The following is a 20,645-nucleotide window of genomic DNA, read 5'->3' as shown; positions in this document are numbered from 1 at the left end:
CTCGAGCTCACGGCAGCGTTTTGCAGATGCCCATGTTGGTCCTTGGGTCTTAGACGTTAGAGAGGGTGATGGGAGGGTTGGAACCGGCCATGTTCTAGAGTCTGTAAACGCAGTGGGGCCCTGCTACCTCAACCTTGTATCTTTCTCCTTCTCAGCTAACCCTCTCCTCTCCTCCTGGGTCCACGTTCACGAGGGATTTCAAAAACTGAAAAGTCCCGAGGAGCTGCACAGACCGGCACATTCACAGTTGAAAGTTGCTGCCGAGGGCTGACTCAGGAGGCGTCTGCTGTCCTGTTTGGTTTGGGGACCCACCTGTGCACAGAATGGCCATGATCTCTGCTCTCCTGTCATGGAGGGAAGGGAGCGGCATGAGATAGCTCACCCCGCCTCATCGCCCGGTACTGTTGGAGAACTGCCTCTCCCCCCCCCCACCCCCCCACCCCACCCCCGCCCCCTTGGATCTGCCTGGCTCTTTCACCTCTCACCCACATTCTAGAACCCTGGTGCAAGCAGCCAAAGGACCAGCTTTGTCAGCAGAGATTTTAGGCACGGAGCCTCTGGCCCCTCTGGCCCAAAGCCACCGCCTGAGAAGGCAGGCTGCCCTTTCGCCTGGGCTGCGTCCAGATGTGAGCCTTCCGGATCATTTGTCCTGGACCTTGAAATGAGAGCAGAGGTCTCTTTACACGCTTCCCTCCTTCTTCACAGCTGTCTTATGCTAAAAAGCTCAGACCAAGATTAATCAGTATCAAATGCTTCGCTTACGCATTACCTCTTTTGGAAGCTCCCTGCTCCACCTCCTCCCTTTCCTGACATCTTGTTCCCTGTTTTATTATACTGAGGATAAAATTTACTCCCAGGGATCTATCTGTATCTGTTTCTCACATCCTTATTATTTTTTATTACACTCATGTAGCGTGTGTGTGTGTGTGTGTGTAGGTCAGAGGACATCTTGCCAGAGTCAATTCTCTCCCTCTGCCATGTGGGTCCCAGGGATTGAACTCAGGCGGTCAGGCTTGGTGGCAAGCACCTGGACCTGCTGGGCCATTCTGAGAGAAACTAAGTGGCTAAAACCAGACAAATATGCGTAAATAACTATTTGTACGGTAACACGTCAGTTATGTCTAATAAATTTCTACACAAAAATCGACTCTTGCATCTGTGAATGTGTGTGGGATTGGAGAGTTTAGAGTGAGGCCGTGGGCAGAAGATCCTACCACCCAGTGCCTTTCTATTCTGTTATCCACACTGACAACTTAACAGAGTCAACAACATGCAGATCTGCTAACCTAGGAGCTAATAGTTAGTGTTGTCCTCTCCTCCATTTTGATTGCCAAGGCCCTTTCTAGGGGTCTGAAGACATAGGTTAGGACCACAGTGTTCCATCTACTTTAATCAAGAACTAAAATTTGAGCTTGGGCTTGAGTCCCTGTTGAGGAATGAATGTCACATGCTAAAAGTTCTCAGCTGTCTGGGTGCTACTGGTTGGCAAAAAAAAAAAAAAAAAAAAAAATCAAAACTCATTAATACCATGACTTTTCCAGACTTAGGTGAACAAAACCCAGTGATTCTCCTTCTTCCTGTTCTGGTAGTATCTTAGGCTAGGTAAAGTTTCACACCCATCCCCAAACTGTTTCTTTCCTCAATGCTGAAGATCAAATCCAGGGCCTTCAAAGCTAGGCAAGCACTCCGCCACTGAGCTCTGCCTCAGCCCTGCCTCAGCCCCTAGCGTTTTGAGACATGATTTTGCTATGTAGCTCGGGTTGCCCATCCATCCTGCCTCGGCATCCTGAGTGCTGGGATTACTGGTCCATACTACCACAATCAGCTTCAACATATTTTCTTTAACTTTGGAGATGTACAGAGGTTAAAACCATTCTCCCAGAGCCCAGATTACTAAGGACTCTGTCTTGTCTTCTTTGCGGGTGGGTAATTTCTCCTGGTAGTCATAGACTAATACAGTAAGCTGAACCGCATCCCTGTGTGGGTTTGGATCATGCTGTTCAATAGTCATCCTCGCTAGCAGACAAAGGATGGGAGACAGTCTATGGGAATACTGTTCCATAGAAACTTTGGGGGAAAGGAATCAAAGATGACAGAATTGCATGGAACTTTGATCTTAAGAGTTGAATGACATAAATACCAGTACCTTCTTCATGGAAAGCAGTTTTTGTCAATTGAAAGCCAGGAATATTCTGGAACTATTGTCTCAGGGGTCTGGCACAGGACTCCTTCAGCTCTGTGAGCCGCCTCGTCATTGGCTAAGCATCCCCCATAGGAGCTAGGATGAGTCCAGGGGACATCCTGGGCCAGACGGCTATGGCAAAGGGCCGGCCCAGCTTTCTCTTCCTCTTTGCCCTCCTCCAGCTGGGAGGTCTGTGAGGCATTGCCCAAGATTCCCTGGAGTGGCTGGAGCTGCTTCTGTGGAGGAGACGTTCTGCAGCTGGGTTTTCCGAGACTGAGGTGGCTGTCGGCTGCAGTGAGTGTGGGGTCCTCGGGCGTCCCGGCCTTACCTGGCTGCTTTAAAAGGGAAGGGGCTGAGAGCAAGGGCAGATGGGGACATTACCAAGGGACACGGAGCTCTGCAGGGAGACCACTGAGGAAAAGACACAGGTGGAAAGACCAGCACACAGAGTGGCCATTGGCGGATCCTGGGACAGTTCTCTGGGAGAAGCCTTATCCGCTGGCAATAGAGGGAAATTGTAATTAACTAGACTTTTATCATGAAAAAAAAATTAAACTCTACCCAGCACTCATTCTTTTGTCTCTCTTGGACTCTGGTTTAAGAGCCCCAGATGTCATCCTAAAGCTTTTCTTTCTTTTTTTCTTTCTTCTTTTTTTTTTTTTTCTTTTTCTTTTCTTTTCTTTTTTTTTTTTTGGTTTCTCAAGACAGGGTTTCTCTGTATAGCTTTGCGCCTTTCCTGGATCTCCCTCTGTAGACCAGGCTGGCCTCAAACTCACAAAGATCCGCCTGCCTCTGCCTCCCCAGTGCTGGGATTAAAGGTGTGCGCCACCAACGCCCGGCCCTAAAGCTTTTCTTTCATTAGTTCATTATCTTTGGCTAATTACCTACATTTTCTTTTATCTTGAACCCTTAAAAAAAAACAACATCAATTTTGAGCGGACTATGGAGCTCATTTTGAGCAGACTAGGAGACTCATTGTGTTGGGACTCCAAGGAGTGGCCTCTTGTTTGTGGCATTCAACCTCCACCCTAGGACAGCTGAGCTCCCAGGTGGCTGGTGGGGTGGCTGTGAGAGGTAGGGGAGCCACTTTGTGGATTGCAAGTCTGTGGACTTCTGATGGACCTGGGACTCTGCTTTGCAGCCTGAAGAGGAAGGATGGCCATGAACAAGGGCCCAACCCTGGTGGACGGAGACCTCCCTGTAAGTAACCTGGGCTCAGTTGAGATGGGGAATGGGTAACCAAGGGAGGAAGAGTGAGGACAGAGCGAGAGCCAGGGGACCTCAGGCAAGACGTGTCTACCTTATGTTCCGAATCCACTGACTCCATCTTATTATCGCTGCCCTTGCCACTGTTAACAGGGGTGTCTGGGGGAACTGGAAGAAAGAGATGATGCCTATGATGGTCTAAGAGCCTTGGAGAAACGGGTAGGAATGCTGGCTGGAGGCTAAGGAGAGACAGGGAAAGAAATTGCCATGTCCTAAACCCTGAGGCAAAAGTCCACCACCCAGAAGAACATGCATGCCATATGGAGCCCATGTATTCTGTGGCTTTAGCCTGTGACCAAAACCTGCAATGTGCTGCCTATGCTGCCGTGCCTGGGAATAAACTAGACAGTCAGTGTGTCCAGCATTTATCTCTGGCCTGGTTTTCACCAGGATTTTAAGTAATTATGATATTTTTATATGTCCTTGATATGTTTTGCCAAGACCTCTCTGATTTGGGTACAGTTCAGATAGTGAAATTCAGAGCTATGACCCTTAGTTTAGGAAACTAAACTGATCCCAAATTAGGCTTTAAGGAACCTCTGTACTAGGGATAACCGCCTTGTTTCATACTAAATCGTAAGAGGAATGTAAATGGGTCACAAGAAATGTTATGTCTTCTTAACGGTTGGTGGTTTCTTCCATTCCCAGCCCGTTACTCCTTTGGCTTTGTCCAGAATAACCCTTGAAAGCACTGTTCAAAATGTGAAAGAGAATGTTTCATCATGTAGTCCAAATCCTTTTCTCCTTCTGATATCTGACTCACCTGTAGGGTGAAAAGCTAAAATAGTGTGGCTGTTTTGTCCCGGGGCCCAAATGGGTCTCCTTGGTGGCTAACTTGACTTCCTGCAAGCAGAGTATGTCACAGGCTGGCTGCATCTACAGTCACACAGAACTGGAGCAGATGGGTCAACCCTGAAGAGCTGGTTCACACTTCTTGTATGGACAATTCTTAACGTTCATAAGACTAGGCAAAAGAATACAAGGTCCCAGTTATTTTTGACTAATCCCAAAAGCCAAGAATCCACGGTCAATCTGCCTCATCCTTGCCCAATCATTCATTTATTTTATCTTAATTTAGTTGGAAGCAAATTCCATATATTCCGTTTCAAACCTGACTTGGAAACAGTCCAATATGGTAACACATGCTCATAAACTCAGGACTCGGGAAGCAGAGGCAGGAGAATCAGGTGCTGCAGGCCAGCCTTGGTTACATAGTGAATTTAAGGCCAGTCTGGACTAGATGAGACCCTATCTTTCGTTTTGTTTTTGTTTTCTGAGACAAGGGTTCTCTGTGTTGCAGTCCTGGCTGTCCTAGAATTCACTTTATAGACCAGACTGGCCTGGAACTCACAAAGATCTGCCTGCCTCCACCTCCCAAATGCTGGGATTAAAGATATGTGCCACCATACCCAGTGAGACCCTATCTCAAAAACACACGAAATCGAATCAAACCTGACTGAAGTCCTGGATCTACTATTCACTGTCTGTTCGATCTTGGGTAAATCCTATCTTCTCTCTGAACCTCAAATACTTCAAACAGCGAACTACTGTTAGGATTGAAATCAAGGCGCCCCAACTGGTGTCCTGGCGCATAATGGCCTCTAGTAAATGTTGCTTCCTACTACATGACCAGAATTATTCTTTCACTCAAAGATTGGTCTTTTTCTACTCTCTAAAGTTAAATTATGTAACTGCTGACAAAGCAAAATGCTTTGGTCAGAGTATGACCTCCCAATAAGAAGAGATAACTACAGTACACCCCAAAGGCTCAGACTCACTGGAGTCCCAACTTAAAAATGGAGTGCTGTGTTTTAAGGAAGGCTATGCCAAATCCTCGAATGTCAGGAGGAAAGGGTCACAAGCCCATTGTGTGACCCATTCATAAACTAAGATAGGAAATGTATTTATTTTCTATGGAGAAGGTACCTTTGCAGAGAGTCACCCCTGACTTGGGATGGGGCGACATATAAAAGGTGAAGCAGATTTGTTCAGGGTTGTTCCAGTAGGGTGGAGACAGTGTGTGGAGGCAGGCTTCAGCTCAGCAAAGTTATCCAACAAGGGGACCAGCCACTCTGTGAAGGCATCAAGCCCACCCAAGGAGATATCCAAATACAAGTGTAGTGAGACTTTCTGGAAAGGATTCTTGCTGAGGAGCCCCAAGAAGCCTAGATCCTGCTATTCTGTGTAGTTAAGAAGAGCCCATGGGTGGTGGTGGTGGTGGTGGTGGTGGTGGTGGTGGTGGTGGTGGTGGTGCACACCTTTAATCCCAGCACTGGGGAGGCAGAGGCAGGCAGATCTCTGTGAGTTCGAGGCCAGCCTGGTCTACAGAGCAAGATCCAGGACAGTCAAGGCTACGCAGTGAAATCCTGTCCCTGCCCCCCACCCCCAAGTTTAAAAAAAGAAGAGCTTACACATTCTACAAGGCACAGCCCCATGTATGGCTCATTTCTCCAGGGTCAGGCTTTTAGACAGGCATTGGGGAAGTAGAGGACATTCTTCCAGGAGAAAGGAGGAATACACACATCACCACGGCAGGGTGACAGGTGTAGAGACAACCCAAGGACAGACGCAGCCATGATGGAGGAGAGTCAAAAGCTGGCCATGGTGACTCTTGTTTATAATCCCAGCACTTGGGAGGAGGAGTCAGTGGGACTGGTTGTTCAAGGTCATCCTTAGCTAAGTAGTGAGTTCAAGGCCAGCGAGGGCTACTTGAGATCCTGTCTCACAGAGGAGGTGATAGTGAGAGAATAATAATATTCTACCAAGCGGAAAGGGATGTGGGAGGGAAGGCGAGCCTGTTTGGCAGTGATTCGGCATTTATAGACATGGGCTCAGCATCCCAGAAAGACAATGAAAGTGTTTAGATGAAGCCACCAAGTTGAAGGTGGACTAAAACCCCCAACAGGTACATTCACTTGCTCTGGGCAGTCAGTCTAAGAGGAGCGACCTGGGAGGGGGGATGGGATTTGGCTTGGTCCCCAGAGAACACAGATCGCCTCAGGGGTTTTCCAGAGTCTAGGCAGTGACCAGGAAGGCATGGCAGGCAGGCTCTCCTTTTCCGTGACTGGACCATTCAGAGACACCTTGTTTCCTTTAGACTCGGGCTGGCCTCACAAACGGCATGCATGACCCCTAGCTAGAGTCAGCTTGCAGGGCGCTTGAGTGGGGGTGAGAGGATCTAACAGTCTCTTTGCTGACAGGAGCAGGAGAATGTGCTGCACAGAGTCCTGCAACTGCCTGTGGTGAGCGGCACTTGTGAGTGCTTCCAGAAGACCTACAACAGCACCAAAGAGGCCCACCCCCTGGTGGCCTCTGTGTGCAATGCCTACGAGAAGGGTGTACAGGGTGCCAGCAATCTGGCTGCCTGGAGCATGGAGCCGGTGGTCCGCCGGCTGTCCACCCAGTGTGAGTTCTCCCAGAACTTGGCAGCAGCCTGCCTGTCCCACTGATCCTCATTGCATGTCTGCCTGTCTGCTTGTCCGTCTGTCTGACCATCTCACAGCTTGCTTGTCCACCTCCCTGACCACCTCCCTTACTTGCCTATATCCAACTTCCTGATCTTCTCATCTGCAGATATAGAGGCACAGGCGCAGATCTCTTTGGGTCTATACATGCCTCAGCTGTAGCCCAGGCTGGGGCATCCTCGGCTAACAATGACAGCCAAAGAATTTTCAGGGGGAAGGATGGGCAGACCTAAGGGAGCAGTGGTGAGTGTGGAGCCACCCCGACTCCAAATACAGCAGAAGGAGCAGAGTCTCAGTGACAGCCGACCTAGCAGGGCAGAAGGGCACCAAGGAAAGAGAAAGCCCCTTCACCCCGCTGCTGCTGGTACCGGTGGGGCAGGTGGGGCAGTCGAGAGCTCCCAGGCAGGGTCCTGAGGGGCAGAAACAAGGGTCAGTCTGTCTCCATTATCCTGCCTCCAACAGAAAATACCGTCTCCAAGAACCAGCTCTTCACAGGCTTGAGGGAAATCTCAGCAGCACCGGGAAGTCTAGCATCTTCTATCATCCTGATAGATTTTGGGGATGCGAGAGTTCCACCCAGCAACCAGGCAAGGAAGACTTAAAGGCTCCATTTCAAATCCATGGTCGCATAGATGGCCCTGGTTAAATTCAGTGGGTCACAAAACAAAGCGAAATGACAGGGACGTGAGAAACAGACATGGGGGCCGGCCAGGATGGGAGACAGATAAGAGAAGATGCATGTGGGGACGTGAGTGAGAAAAATGCATTATGCATGCGTATAAAGTTGTCCAAGAAAAACACATGCAGTTAATGATAATAATAATAAAAATACCACAAGCCCTAGGCTAGCCCTCACGAATGCCCTCATTCTGTCCAATCAGAAGACAGCCAGAGTCATCTGGGCTCTTTGCTGTTTTTTCGAGACAGGGTTTCTGTGTAGCTTTGCGCCTTTCCTGGAACTCGCTTTGGAGACCAGGCTGGCCTCGAACTCACAGAGATCCGCCTGCCTCTCGAGTGCTGGGATTAAAGGCGTGTGCCACCACCACCCGGCTCTTTGCTGTTTTAAAGAAATACGAAAGAGCCATCTATAAATAACCTTTAAACCTGCGCCTTCCATGGCCTTGATCACAGAGCCTGCGTCCTCAGCAGACCATGGCAGTCTCCCCCGGGAAACATCTGCATCCTCCGGGAGCCTTATCTCACTCCTCAAGTCAACTTCTGTCTCTTCCCTGTGGCTCCTTTCAGCTGTGGCCATCTTGACCGCCGGGGGTTAAAACTGGTTCCAGGGTCAATCTGGAGCTGCTCTGGCTGTGGCTGTGAATCAGTCATCTCCAGGACTAAGCAAGCCTAGGCCTGGTACCCCCGAGGCCTCTGCCGAGGCCCTGGTGCCACCTGCCTCACTCCCACATGGGTTCTCTCACGTCCTCACACCCTTCCAGAACAATGAACAGGGAGGGAGATTGGGCGGGGAGAGAACAGCATTTGGCGGTGGTTCATAGAGGCTGCCGTCACTTTACAAACACAGAGGCTGACGGTTCCGGCTCCTGACAGCAGGAGGCAGCAGAGAGCTACTGCCCAGGGCCCTGGCGGTAAAGAATAGGGTCCGTGTGAGCCTAACCTGGTGTTCAGACAGAGGGGACTTGCTAAAGCCACGTGCTGAGCAGGCGCAAGGCTTTGGGTGCAGGTCTTACGGATTCCAAAATGACCCTGCCCTCAAGGAGTCATAAGTACATGGGAGCTAAATATAGCAGAATCTCTGGTCCCTGGACAGCAGGGCTGGGATCTGGGGGCCCCAATGTACCTCCTTTGAGATGGAGGCCACTATTAATTCCTCGGGAGGGGAGTAGGGATCCACCCAACCCAGCCCTTCCCTTTCAGTCACAGCTGCCAATGAGTTGGCCTGCAGAGGCCTGGACCACCTGGAGGAAAAGATTCCGGCCCTTCAATACCCTCCAGAAAAGGTGAGTCCTCCCGCTCCTCTGGTGCTCCCTACGCTCTCTTATTGACCTCCTCTCAGAACAGCTGATGCCCTGGCTGTGTGACTTTGTGTGCTCATGGGATGAGCACCCTCTTGGGCAAATGGAGACCCCTCTTCCTCTTTCTGTGGGGCCCAGTAGAGTCGGGGTGTCTGGGACAGCAAGTACATGCCTCAGATAAGCTCAGACAGACACTTTCATGGTCCTCAAGGGGAAGGAAGGGCTAACCCCAACATGGCCCCTCTGTCATTGCGCAGCCTTCTGATACCGTGGCCGTGGGGTCTGGGACTCTGTGGGTTCGCACAGGACTGTGGTGATAACAGCTACCTTCGATCTTGGGTCTCAGTCACTGGGATCTCAGGATTGCATACATGGCCTTGAGATCCAACCCTTTAGGGACCATGAGACTAAACGAGTCACTTTTCCCTGGCCAAGCCTTTAACTACCTTATCCAGTGCTGGCTTCAGTAAGGCCTATGACCTCCTCTGTATTACTGACCAACCACCGGTCTGTCCTACCAATCTCCCCTGCGCCCTGCGCCCTGCACCCTGCCCTTGCCAACGGCCACAGCATGGGCCTCATGGAGCCCTCTCGGGTCATCCTTGGTGACGGGACTCAGCTACCCTCACTGTGCAGATGAGTAAACACAGCCTGAGGTGGAGACCACCAGGGGTCAGCTGGTCACCTGTCTAGTGCTCCAGACCAAGTCAACTTTGTCACAGAGGAGCTCCCAGGGTCTCAGGAGGAAGAAGGCAAATTACTCCAGCATTAAATCTGTAGGAGGGTCAGTCATGCCGATCAATCCGTGTGAACAGTGTGTCGAGGGACAGCTAGAGGGGTGCCTTATGTGAAGGAGGGTATCAGGACTGGTGTCACCAGGGAGGCTTTGGGGCTTCTTCACACAGTGTGGAGAAGCCAGGAGACTGAGGTGGCCTTTTTCTTTCCCACATATTCACATAGTCTTGCCGGTGCCTGGTCTTTTTTTTTTTTTTTTTTAATTTTTAGACAGGATAATATCATGCTGTAGCCCAGGCTGGTCTGGAACTCACTATGTAGCCAAAGATAGCACCAAACCCATGGTGATCCTTCTGTCTCAGCCGCCAGCCCTTGTATTACAAGTGTGTACTGCCATGGCCCAGTGTGCCTGGGTCTTTAAATGGGGCCCTCCAGAGAGCTGGGCTCAGGACCTTGTGAGGAAACTCACACAGTTGACTGTCTCCCCACCCTCCTCAGATTGCCTCTGAACTGAAAGGCACCATCTCTACCCGCCTTCGAAGCGCCAGGAACAGCATCAGTGTGCCCATCGCAAGCACTTCTGACAAGGTCCTGGCCAGCTGCGAGCTTGCCTTGGGGATGGCGAAAGAGACAGCGGAATATGCTGCCAACACCCGAGTTGGCCGACTGGCCTCTGGAGGGGCTGATCTGGCTCTGGGCAGCATTGAGAAGGTGGTAGAGTTCCTCCTGCCACCTTCCAAGGAGGAATCAGGTAACTGCCCTTCAGACTGGCTGGCTACCCTGGGAACCAGCTGGCCGCTCGGCACCCGAGGATCAATGAGAGACCACAGGTCTTATTGGCCTTGCTCTGGCACAGGGAATGCCCCTCCGAAGCTCCAGAGGATCTCAGTCCTTAGTCCCTCCACCCCAGATGTAAGAGGGAAGATCTGGCATTGGCTATCACCAGAGGGGGTGTGGTAGAAGGAAGGCGATTGTTTTCCAGCCCAAGGCACAACCCCGAGTCCATTTTCTATTTTATTTACTCTTTCAAAATTTTATGTGTCTGAGTGTTTTGACTGCTTGTATGGGTGTACACCATGTGTGTGAATGCTGCCTGTGAGAGCCAGAGGAGGACTTTGGATCCCCCGGAACAGGAGGTACAGATGGCCGTGACCTACCATATTGATGCTGGGAATTGAATTCAAGTTCTCTAAAGAGTGGCAAGAGCTATTAACCTCTGAGCCGTCTCTCCAGGCCCCTCAGGCCCCTTTTGATCTCTTTTCTTTCATATCTTTTTTCTAGCCCCGGGTTCTGGACGGCAGCGGGCCCAGAAGGCTCCCAAGGTCAAACCGAGCCTCGCGAGGAGGGTCAGCAACCTGGCCAACACTCTCTCTCGACACACCATGCAGACCACTGCTTGGGCCCTGAAGCAGGGCCACTCTCTGGCCATGTGGATCCCGGGGGTGGCACCCTTGGTGAGTCTGCTCAGAGCTCTGCCTGGCCCTGCTCTGGGGTTTCCCAGTCCCTCTGTCTTGGGAACAGCCTTCAAGCTGGGTTGGGACTTTAGACATAAAGACAGGGGTCTTAAGAGGGTGGTGGACTAATTGCCCAGGCCATGGGAGAAGGCAAAGGACAGAACACAAACTGAGGTGTGGTCCTGCCCCACCACCCTCTTCTGTCTCCCCCACCCTCCCTCGGAGTCTCCCTGACTCCCAGCCTTCATGATCCCAAGTAGACCTCTTACGGAGGACTTCCCACCCCCATTTGCTTTTAAAATAGTAGAAGTGTCCCCCATAAACAAATAAACAAAACAAAGAATCACAAAAATCCTGTCCAGTGGACAGGAGTCCCATTAGCCCTCGCCCCTGACTGGGCAGTTTTCCAGCCTTTCCTTCTAGGACTCTTGACTTTCTCATTACACCCAGGCCAAGCTGCTTCTCACCTGGGTCTTTAAATGGGGCCCTTCAGAGAGCTGGGCTCAGGCTGGGGTTTTTAGAATAAGGAACTTAGTGGGAAACTAAGAGGGGGAAAAAAGGAAAGGAAGGAAGGAAGGAAGGAAGAGAGAGAGAGAGAGAGAGAGAGAGAGAGAGAGAGAGAGAGAGAGAGAAAGAAAGAAAGAAAGAAGGAAGGAAGGAAGGAAGGAAGGAAGGAAAGAAAGAGAGAGAGAAAGAAAGAAAGAAAGAAAGAAAGAAAGAAAGAAAGAAAGAAAGAAAGAAAGAAAGAAAGAAAGAAAGAGAGAGAAAGAGACGAGTTAAAGTCAGGCATGTAAAAGCACATACTAATAATCTCCACACTTAGGAGGCAGAGGCAGGAGGATTTTTTCAAGTTTGAGACCAGCCTTGTCTATAGAGTGAGTTCCAGACTACCCAGAGCTGTATGGTGAGACCCCATTTCAAAAGACAACAGCAAAAGACCCACAGACAAAAGAACAAAACAAAACAAAAACAGAAAACCAGAGACAAATGAAACAATTAGAACACGGAGGTGGGGTCTGGGCTGGGCTGTAGCTCGGTGGTGGAGCACTTGCCTAGCTTACCTGAGGTCACACACCCACAGAGCTGTAAGAAGAGAAAGCCCAGGAGCCAGCAGGAAGTGCCTGCTTTTCAGTCATGTGACAGGTCCTTTTACTTATTTATTTATTTATTTATTTATTTATTTATTTATTTATTTATTTATTTATTTATTTATTTTTCGAGACAAGGTTTCCCTGTGTAGTTTTGGTGCCTGCCTTCGATCTCACTCTGTAGACCAGTCTGGCCTCGAACTCACAGAGATCCTCCTGGCTCTGCCTCCCAAGTGCTGGGATTAAAGGCGTGCACCACCACCACCCAGCTATTTTTTAAACTTTAATTGACTAATTTTTTTTTTGAGATAGGGTTTCATTCTGTAGCCCAGGTTAGCCCTGAATTTGTGGCAATCCTCCTGCCTCAACCTTACAAGTGTTGGGATTGCAAGTGTTTCCCATCACGCCGGGAAGTGAGTGGTACTCTTTTTCAAGTTTGGCTTTACCTATCATCACTCTGTGTGCCGTCCCCCCCCATTCTGAGCTGGGGGTGGAGGCGTGCTACGTGCTACGGTAGCTCCTGTGCTGAGGTCAAAAGACAACCCTCAGGAGCTGAGAATTGAGTCTCTTGAGAAGCAAGACGGGGGTGGGTGGGGGTGGGCGTGGTGGGGGATCGCTGCAAGTTTAAGGCCAGCCTGGTCTACATAGTGAGTTCCTGCCGGCCAGGGCTACATAGTAAGACCTTGTCTCAAAAATAAATATAAATAAATAATCACCAAGGTTGGGGGTACAAGCTCAACGTTTATATGGAAGGGCCCTGGATTCCACCTCAACACTAAAAAGAAAAGAGAACAGCCAAAATGAGTGTGTGGCTGTGAAGTCAGAAGGGGGTCCCAGACTGGGGAATGCAGACGGAAGAGTCATGAGAATCTTGGAGTGTTGAAATAGTCTCTGTCTTGATCCGCTACAGCTACATAGGGTATGCTCACAAAAAGTCACAGCGCTCTATGCTAACGATGTGTGCCTTCAGTGGTAAGATATTACTAATTAAAACGCTTGGGGAGAGGCTGGCTGGACGGCTCAGTGGTTAAGAACACTCGTTGCTCTGGCAGAGGACCCAAGTTCAGTTCCCAGCACCCACATGGTGGCTCACAGCCACCGGTAACTCCAGTTCCAGGAAATCTGATGCTCTCTCCTGACCCCTGTGGGCACCAGGCACACAGTGGGTGCCCATGCATACAGATAAAATGAAATAAAGAAAGAAAAAAAGGCCGGGCGTTGGTGGCGCACGCCTTTAATCCCAGCACTCGGGAGGCGGAGGCAGGCGGATCTCTGTGAGTTCGAGGCCAGCCTGGGCTACCAAGTGAGCTCCAGGAAAAGGCGCAAAGCTACACAGAGAAACCCTGTCTTGAAAAACCAAAAAAAAAAAAAAAAAAAAAAAACAAACAACCCCCAAACCCTGTGGGGTAGGCCCTCCTTCTCCACCGCTGCCCCTGCTCCTGTGATAAGGGCCTTACAGCCTAGAGGGGTCCACTGAGCCATCTGTCTGCTGCCATCCTCCCTCAGAGCAGCCTGGCCCAGTGGGGTGCATCGGCGGCCATGCAGGTGGTGTCCCGACGGCAGAGTGAGGTACGCGTGCCCTGGCTGCACAACTTAGCCGCCTCCCAGGATGAAAGCCATGAGGACCAGACCGACACGGAGGGGGAGGAGACGGACGATGAGGAGGAAGAGGAGGGATCAGAGGCTGAAGAGAGCATGCTCAGAGAGGTGACGAAGCTCGCGAGAGCCTAAGGCCTCGCAGCCCGCGGGTGGGGGTGAGAAGCAGAGGAGCCGGGTAGAGTAAAGAACGCTGTGCCAGCCGGGCGGTGGTGGCGCACACCTTTAATCCCAGCACTCAGGAGGCAGAGGCAGGCGGACCTCAGTGATTTCGAGTCCAGCCTGGTCTACAGAGCCTAGTCCCAGGACAGGCTCTAAAACTACACAGAGAAACCCTGTCTCAAAAAAACAAACAAACAAACTGGGAACGCTGTCCCCAGTCACCCCCAAATTCACAGCCAACTAAGGATCGCCGTGTCACTCAGCGGGCTCCACGACACCCATAAAAGGAGGCAGGGTGGGGATTGCTGCTCCATTTTGCAGATGAAGAAACTGGGGTTCAGAGAGAAGAAATGACTTGCCCAAGGCCACACTACCCACAGCTAGGGACAGACCCAGGCCTAGTTAGTTTTTGTTTATTTATTTATTGTTGTTGTTGTTGTTTTCTCTCTCCCCAGATCTCCCTTCTTCCCCCTCCCCCCTCCCCCCTCCCTCCCTCTCTATTTTGTGTCCTGTTTCCCCTCCAGCTCTGGTGGTTAGGGAAAGGGTCAGAGGAGCGGATGCAGGGCAGGGGCTAACGGTTCTCTGGCCCACAGGTGACAGCCCTGCCCACCCCGAGAGGCCTGCTGGGTGGCGTGGTACACACCATGCAGAAGACTCTCCGGAGCACCATCTCAGCAGTGACGTGGGCACCTGCGGCCGTGCTGGGCACCGTGGGAAGGATCCTGCACCTCACCCCAGCCCAGGCTGCCTCCTCCACCAAAGGGAGGGCCATGTCCCTCTCCGACGCCCTGAAGGGTGTCACTGATAACGTGGTAGACACCGTGGTACACTATGTGCCGGTGAGTCCCACCCCAGGGCCACCTTCTCCCAGGGTAGATTTGACTGAAGGAGGTGTTAGGACCCCACCCCACCCCCACCCCGCCCCCTTGTTTTCCTGCCCATGGAGACCCTTCTCCAATCTCCAGTACTCAAAACCTTCTTCCTACACCCTGATCTTTCCCCGCCCAGAGTACAGATGTTCCCAGCCCTGGCCTCAGACCTCTCCCCTACATTGTGCCTCCCATTTGATGACGGAGTCATTGGTTCATGAGTCCCTAGTGGCTCAGCCCTCCCCCTTCAGCTCCTAGAGGAAGGGCTTGCAATAAACTTTCAGGGCACCTTGAGCGATAGGCTGTGCCTTCCAGGGACAGTAGGGCGAAAAAAAGCCAAGACTCATGCCATCTTTTTGGGAATCCCTGAGACCCTCTCCAAAGGAAGTTACAAGTTGAGCAGGCTGAGGGAGAACTTGATGAAACAGGAGGTGCCCCTAGAGTTGGCCAGGGGAAAGGTTAATCATTGAAACTGGGAGGGGTGGCATGCTTCAAGGAGGGGGACTCCTCCCACCACCAGAGGCGACCAGAGTCCTTAGAACCTCAGGGGTCTCCCGGATGCCCCCATCCTGGTAGCCTACACCCCAGTCTGTGCCCTTGTGATGGCCGCCCCCCGGGGGAACTAGGCTAAACGCCATAGAAAGGGCCGTGACTCCTAGCAGAGGGATTCCCTAACAAGAGTGTCCGGCTATCAGCTTCCCAGGCTGTCCCTGATGGAGCCGGAGAGCGAATTCAGAGACATCGATAACCTGCCTGCAGAGGCCGAGCGCAAGGGGTCCGGAGCGCGGCCCGCCAGTCCCGAGTCCGCGCAGCGTCCCGGCCAGCCCCGCGGCTTGCGCAGCGCGCGGGGGCTCAGCATGCCCTCCTGTCCCGGTCTGGAAGACAAGGCGGAGACTTCGGGCCGTCCCGGATTCCTGGCCATGCCCCGGGAGAAGCCTGCACGCCGAGTCAGCGACAGCTTCTTCCGGCCCAGCGTCATGGAGCCCATCCTGGGTCGCGCACAGTACAACCAGCTGCGCAAAAAGAGCTGAGCGGTCTGTGCCCCTGCTCGCCCCAGAGCCGCCCCGTAGGAGGGTCGCTTCTCCCCAAGGAAACAGAAATCATACTTCTAAGTGGGTCTCTCCTTCAGGGTGGCCCCTTGGGAACCTGAGCCACATCCCCACGATGCTGTTGAGGCACCCATCACTTCTGAAGCATCCTTTGGGGGCTTGCCCATCACAGGCAGTTTTTAAGGGGCACCAGAGCAGTGGTCGATTCTCATTTCATGGCTTTCTTTTCTTTCTTTTTTTTAACTAAAAAAGCAATTGCTTGATTTGATTTCTCACTTTAGAAAAACTTGTGGCCAAATGACACCTGACCCGTTCTAAAATTCATATCCCTTCTCTGTGAACATGTATTTATTGCCAAAAAGTAGTTGATCAGTTTCTTTTCTTCTTTTCGTTTTCTCTCCTCCTTCCCTTTCCCTACCTCCCCCCTTCTCCCCCTTTCCTCTCCCCCTCCTCCCCCTTTCTCCTCCTTCTTCTTACTTCTTCCTTCTCCCAAGCAGCCCAGGCTGGTTTCATCTCCAGTGCCAGGAGATGCACACTCCGGCCAGCTCCCTCTGAATGTCAGGAATTCTCAGTGCATTTTTAGCGCTGAGCTCTGAGACCCTCTGATTACCTGGCTCTCCGCATACTGCTTTAAAAAGAACAAGGAGGTGCCAAAGCCTTTGTGTGTTTATTTAGAAAACAGTTCCCGTTTTTGAGTCTCTCTCCCCCGCACAGGCGGAGCCTCAGGTCTGCCCTCTACAGCACCAACTTTTCCTCACAGCCACACTTCCCTGCCATCATTCTTGCCTTCTGCCTATATGGTCACTCTCGAATGTTGATACCCCAGATGCTGGGAGCCAACAACGGTCACCTGAAGCCTGATAGTGTGTATTATATAGAGCACATATTCATAGCCACTGTTCATTCCAAATCCCATTTTTGGAAATGTCAATATTTGGTCAATCTAGAACATTCATAAATACACTTGTAACATTCAGACATTGCAAGGTGTGTGTTTTCTTTTCTGGATTTCTCAGTTCTCTTTCATAAAAACAGCCACAGTTCGGTTTCTTATGGATCCTTCCAGTTATAGGCTCTGTTTGGGCAAGCACATGTGTATAAACACCTATCTTTGTTTACCCAAAACGTGGGCAGTGCCCTCCAGGCTTTTCCCACTGTGGTAAATACATCATTTTAAATGCTTATTGTGCTTTTAAAAAAGACTTTTTTTTTTTTTAACTTTTCATGTATGACTGTTTTTCTCACATATATGTGTCTGTGCACCATGTGTGTGCCTGGTGCCCACGGAGGTTAGACGAGGGCATTGGACCCCCGGAACTGTAGTTATAGGTGGTGAGCTGCCATGGAGTGCTGGGAATAAACCCCAGGTCCTCTGAAAGAGCAATAAGCGCTCTTAACCACAGAGCCATCTCTCCAGCTCCTCAAGTACACATCTTATCCATCTTTTTGTGCCAGGATCAGAAGGCCTACGAGCTCTTTTGAATGGTAATCTGTAATATGAAAGTAATATGGATAATTTGGTGTAGCTAGCTTCCTAATGATCAGCTTTTAGGTTGTTTCCTTTCTCCGCCCTACACTCAGTGGTAGAACATATGCTTAACATGTGCAGAGTCCCGGGTTTGATTCCCAGTAACACACACACACACACACACACACACACACACACACACACACACACGCACACACACACACAATCCCATGCATATATGTGGATATATCTATGGACAAATTGTAATTTGTACCCATGACATTCTTGATGAAATAATAAGTGATTTGAAATACTGGTATTTCCACTTGCTTTTGATTTTTTTTTTTTTTCTGGTTTCTGGAGACAGGGTTTCTCTGTGTAGCTTTGAGCCTTTCCTGGAACTCATTCTGCAGCCGAGGCTGGCCTCGAACTCACAGAGATCCGCCTGCCTCTGCCTCCCGAGTGCTGAGATTAAAGGCGTGTGCCACCAACACCCGGCTTCCACTAGCTTTTGAAAGGAAACTCTATTTTATTCAGTTATTGTCATCTGCTGCTATATAAATTCACACACATCATTAGGGTACATCTGTCATTCCTTCTAGACATCCACATACGCAACATATCCTATCGGAATCCCTCAGACCCATGAGTACCTCCTTGGCCCCTGCTGGGTGGTGTGTTGAACCCTGGTCTTTGGCAGACCTTTATTGTAATGAGTTCTATACCTTAACCCATGGTTTTGGAGTTTGAGGATGCCAAAAATAGGGATGGAGAGTGGACAGGGCATGCAATGCCAACGTGACTAGTACACTTCCCCTGAGCACACTCAGGAACGCCTTGGACTGTAGTGGGTATGAAGAGGGGTCCTTAGCCACTGGTGTGCAGGGCTCTGAAGACAGAACCCAGCTTATCTCTGGCAGAGCTACACGGGCCGCTCCTGGAAAGTGGCACCAGGCCTGGATGTGCAGAGAAACGCCAGCTCATCCTGGCCTCCCTATCAGTGCTGGACTGCCCCACCCACCCCAAGATTCCACCCACAACACTACAATGAAGCAAAACAAGTCACAAAAAGTCCTACTGTATTTCTTGAACGTTTGTATTTCCCCCTTCATGAAGTGGCTGTCAAAACTTTTAAGTATTTTTCTCTCGGTAATTTATTTTCCTCATCGAGGCTTGGGAGTTCTGCACATTTTCCCAGAGAGTGATCACTCATGTATCTTCCTTTCACTTATGACTGATTTTTTTGTCTTCATGATTGTTTTTAAATGAGCAGTTCTTTTTTAAGGAACGGTTTTATTTTGGCCTGGTGATGGTGGCACATGCCTTTAATCCCAGCACTTGGGAGGCAGAAGGAGATGGATCTTTAAGTTTGAGGCCAGCCTGGTCTACAGAGTGAGTTCCAGGACAGCCAGGGCTACACAAAGAAACCCTGTCTCGAAAAAGAACTACTACTACTACTACTACTACTACTACTACTACTACTAAATAAAAAAGGTTTTATTTTGAATTTTGTGTGTAAGTACGTGTCTGTGTGTGGGTTTATACACATGAGTGCAGTGCCCGGGGAAGCCAGAAGATGGTGTCTGATCCCATGGACCTGGAGTTATAATTGGTTGTGAACTACATGATGTGAGTACTAGGAACCAAACCAGGGTCCTCTGCAAGGGCAATATGTGCTCTTAAGCACTGGTTGATTGATTTAATTTGATTTGTTTAAATTTAGTCAAATTATCATTCTTTTATTTTATAGTTTGTAATTCTTAGTTACAGCTTTACAAATATTTCTTACCACGAAGTCATTATGATATGGTACTTAGTAGGCCCTAGACCTTAGCACAACTGATGCCATGATGGACGTGCCACGCAGGCCTTGGAATCCAGCGTGTAGGCAGCAACACCTGTCAGAACAAGATCAAAGACCTAACCCCTCAAATCCTGTAGCTCTAGGAAAGTCCCTGAATGTGCCAGCCTTGCAGTTTGACGCTCGTAGCTCCACTTCGGGCTAACTGCTACGGCTAATTAAGGTGTGCCAACCCAGGATGCAGTTTTTTTCAGTGTACGTGTGTGCGCGTGCGTGCATGCCTCTCTGTGTGTGTGCATGCGTGCATGCAAGTGTGTGTGTGTATGTGTGTGCATGCTTAAAAGCCCACTCTGAGAACGGTTCAAGACTGCACTCAGGTCCCGAAAACATCCAGTATTGTCCCCAGCTGGCTAACGAGTCCTTTCTGTTGGCTTGCACCTGTGTCTGAGTGGTCTTCTCTGGTGGATGTCTCACAAGACTATCTCTTGTATCTCTCCAAATATTTTCATAATGTTGTTTTATACATTGATTACTTTGTAATATGATTTAAGTGGGGATTCGGCTTTTCTGTCCACGTGGAGGACTGACAGGAGGCCTGTGTGTTTCCCAGTCACTTCACCCTGAAATTTCTTTATAACCGAATACTACAGGAGAATTGAGACTTTGGCCGAGGTCAGCTGGGAATTTCTGATCTATTGTTGCCTGGCGCCTAGCTGGAGTCAACAAACCGAGTTCTGTCTGATGCCTCATGCAGCCTGACTTGCTGCCACTGACCAGCATCCTGTTATACAAGCCCAGCTTCTAGTATAGTCTGTCTATTTCTGTGGGGTTAGCTGAATCGCAATGGTTCGAGTTTTTATATCTGCTCCTTGGCAGGAGGGTCTTGCTGCTCCCTGCACTTTGCATTTCCATATAAGTAATAAAAACCAGCTGGCCAGATTCTTATGGTCTTTTGGGCCTATCACAACTTTCAAAGCAGCTGGATTTTTTTTTCTTTTTTTGATTTTTCAAGACAGGGTTTCTCTGTGTAAGAGTCCTGGCTGTCCTGGAACTCACTCTGTAGACCAGGCTGGCCTCAAACTCACAGAGATCCCCTGCCTCTGCCTCCCAAGTGCTGGGATTAAAGGTGTGCGCCACCATCGCCTGGCACCATCTGGATCTTTAATTTCCTTCCTTCCTCCCTCCCTCCCTTCCTTCCTTCCTTTCCTTCCCTTTTGTCTCATCTCTCTCTCTCTCTCTCTCTTTCCCTCTCCTCCATCCCCTTTCTTTCTTGGGTCTTATATAGGCCAGGCTGGTCTCAAACTCGATGTTCAGCTGAGGCTGGCCTCAGACTCCTGACCCCTTTGCCTCCGTCTTCCCAGCTTTGGGACTGCACGTGTGCACCACCACACCTAACAACACCTCTATTTTCTGACCACACACACACACACACACACACACACACACACACACACACACACACACAATGTATTCCAGCTCTTGACCGAATATGTGGGACCATCTATTTTGTACTGGAGACAGTGCCAAAGGCCACA

The 20,645-nt window shown here is 50.2% G+C and overlaps 1 protein-coding gene across 4 annotated transcripts; it reads left to right on the top strand.

Moving 5' to 3' along the window:
* The first annotated feature begins 2,297 nt into the window (after window positions 1-2,297).
* Window positions 2,298-16,817, top strand: Plin1 (perilipin 1). Of its 4 annotated transcripts, none has more exons than XM_076545621.1 (9): window positions 2,298-2,460; window positions 3,324-3,382; window positions 6,649-6,853; window positions 8,791-8,873; window positions 10,122-10,374; window positions 10,905-11,077; window positions 13,672-13,872; window positions 14,517-14,762; window positions 15,488-16,817. In XM_076545621.1, exons 2-9 carry the CDS (start codon window positions 3,338-3,340, stop codon window positions 15,821-15,823), a joined length of 1,542 nt encoding a protein of 513 aa, XP_076401736.1. In that variant the 5' UTR covers window positions 2,298-2,460; window positions 3,324-3,337; the 3' UTR covers window positions 15,824-16,817. The 4 variants fall into 4 exon arrangements, with proteins under 4 accessions (XP_076401736.1, XP_006970081.1, XP_076401737.1 ...); XM_006970019.4 differs by having other exon boundaries at window positions 2,298-2,476; XM_076545622.1 differs by lacking the exon at window positions 2,298-2,460 and adding an exon at window positions 2,546-2,610.
* Window positions 16,818-20,645: the final 3,828 nt, after the last annotated feature.

Source organism: Peromyscus maniculatus, chromosome 1, assembly GCF_049852395.1.
Source record: "Peromyscus maniculatus bairdii isolate BWxNUB_F1_BW_parent chromosome 1, HU_Pman_BW_mat_3.1, whole genome shotgun sequence".
Lineage (NCBI taxonomy): Eukaryota > Metazoa > Chordata > Mammalia > Rodentia > Cricetidae > Peromyscus > Peromyscus maniculatus.
The sequence above is the reverse complement of the archived record's forward strand: the minus strand, read 5'-3'. Positions and strand labels throughout refer to the sequence as shown.

Bases quoted from the DNA above. Each gene is read 5' to 3' on its own strand.
- Plin1 (XM_076545621.1), top strand. From the start codon at position 3,338: ATGGCCATGAACAAGGGCCCAACCCTGGTGGACGGAGACCTCCCT. The intron at 3,383-6,648 runs GTAAGTAACCTG...CTTTGCTGACAG, and splicing joins TGGTGGACGGAGACCTCCCT to GAGCAGGAGAATGTGCTGCA. The intron at 6,854-8,790 runs GTGAGTTCTCCC...CTTCCCTTTCAG, and splicing joins CCGCCGGCTGTCCACCCAGT to TCACAGCTGCCAATGAGTTG.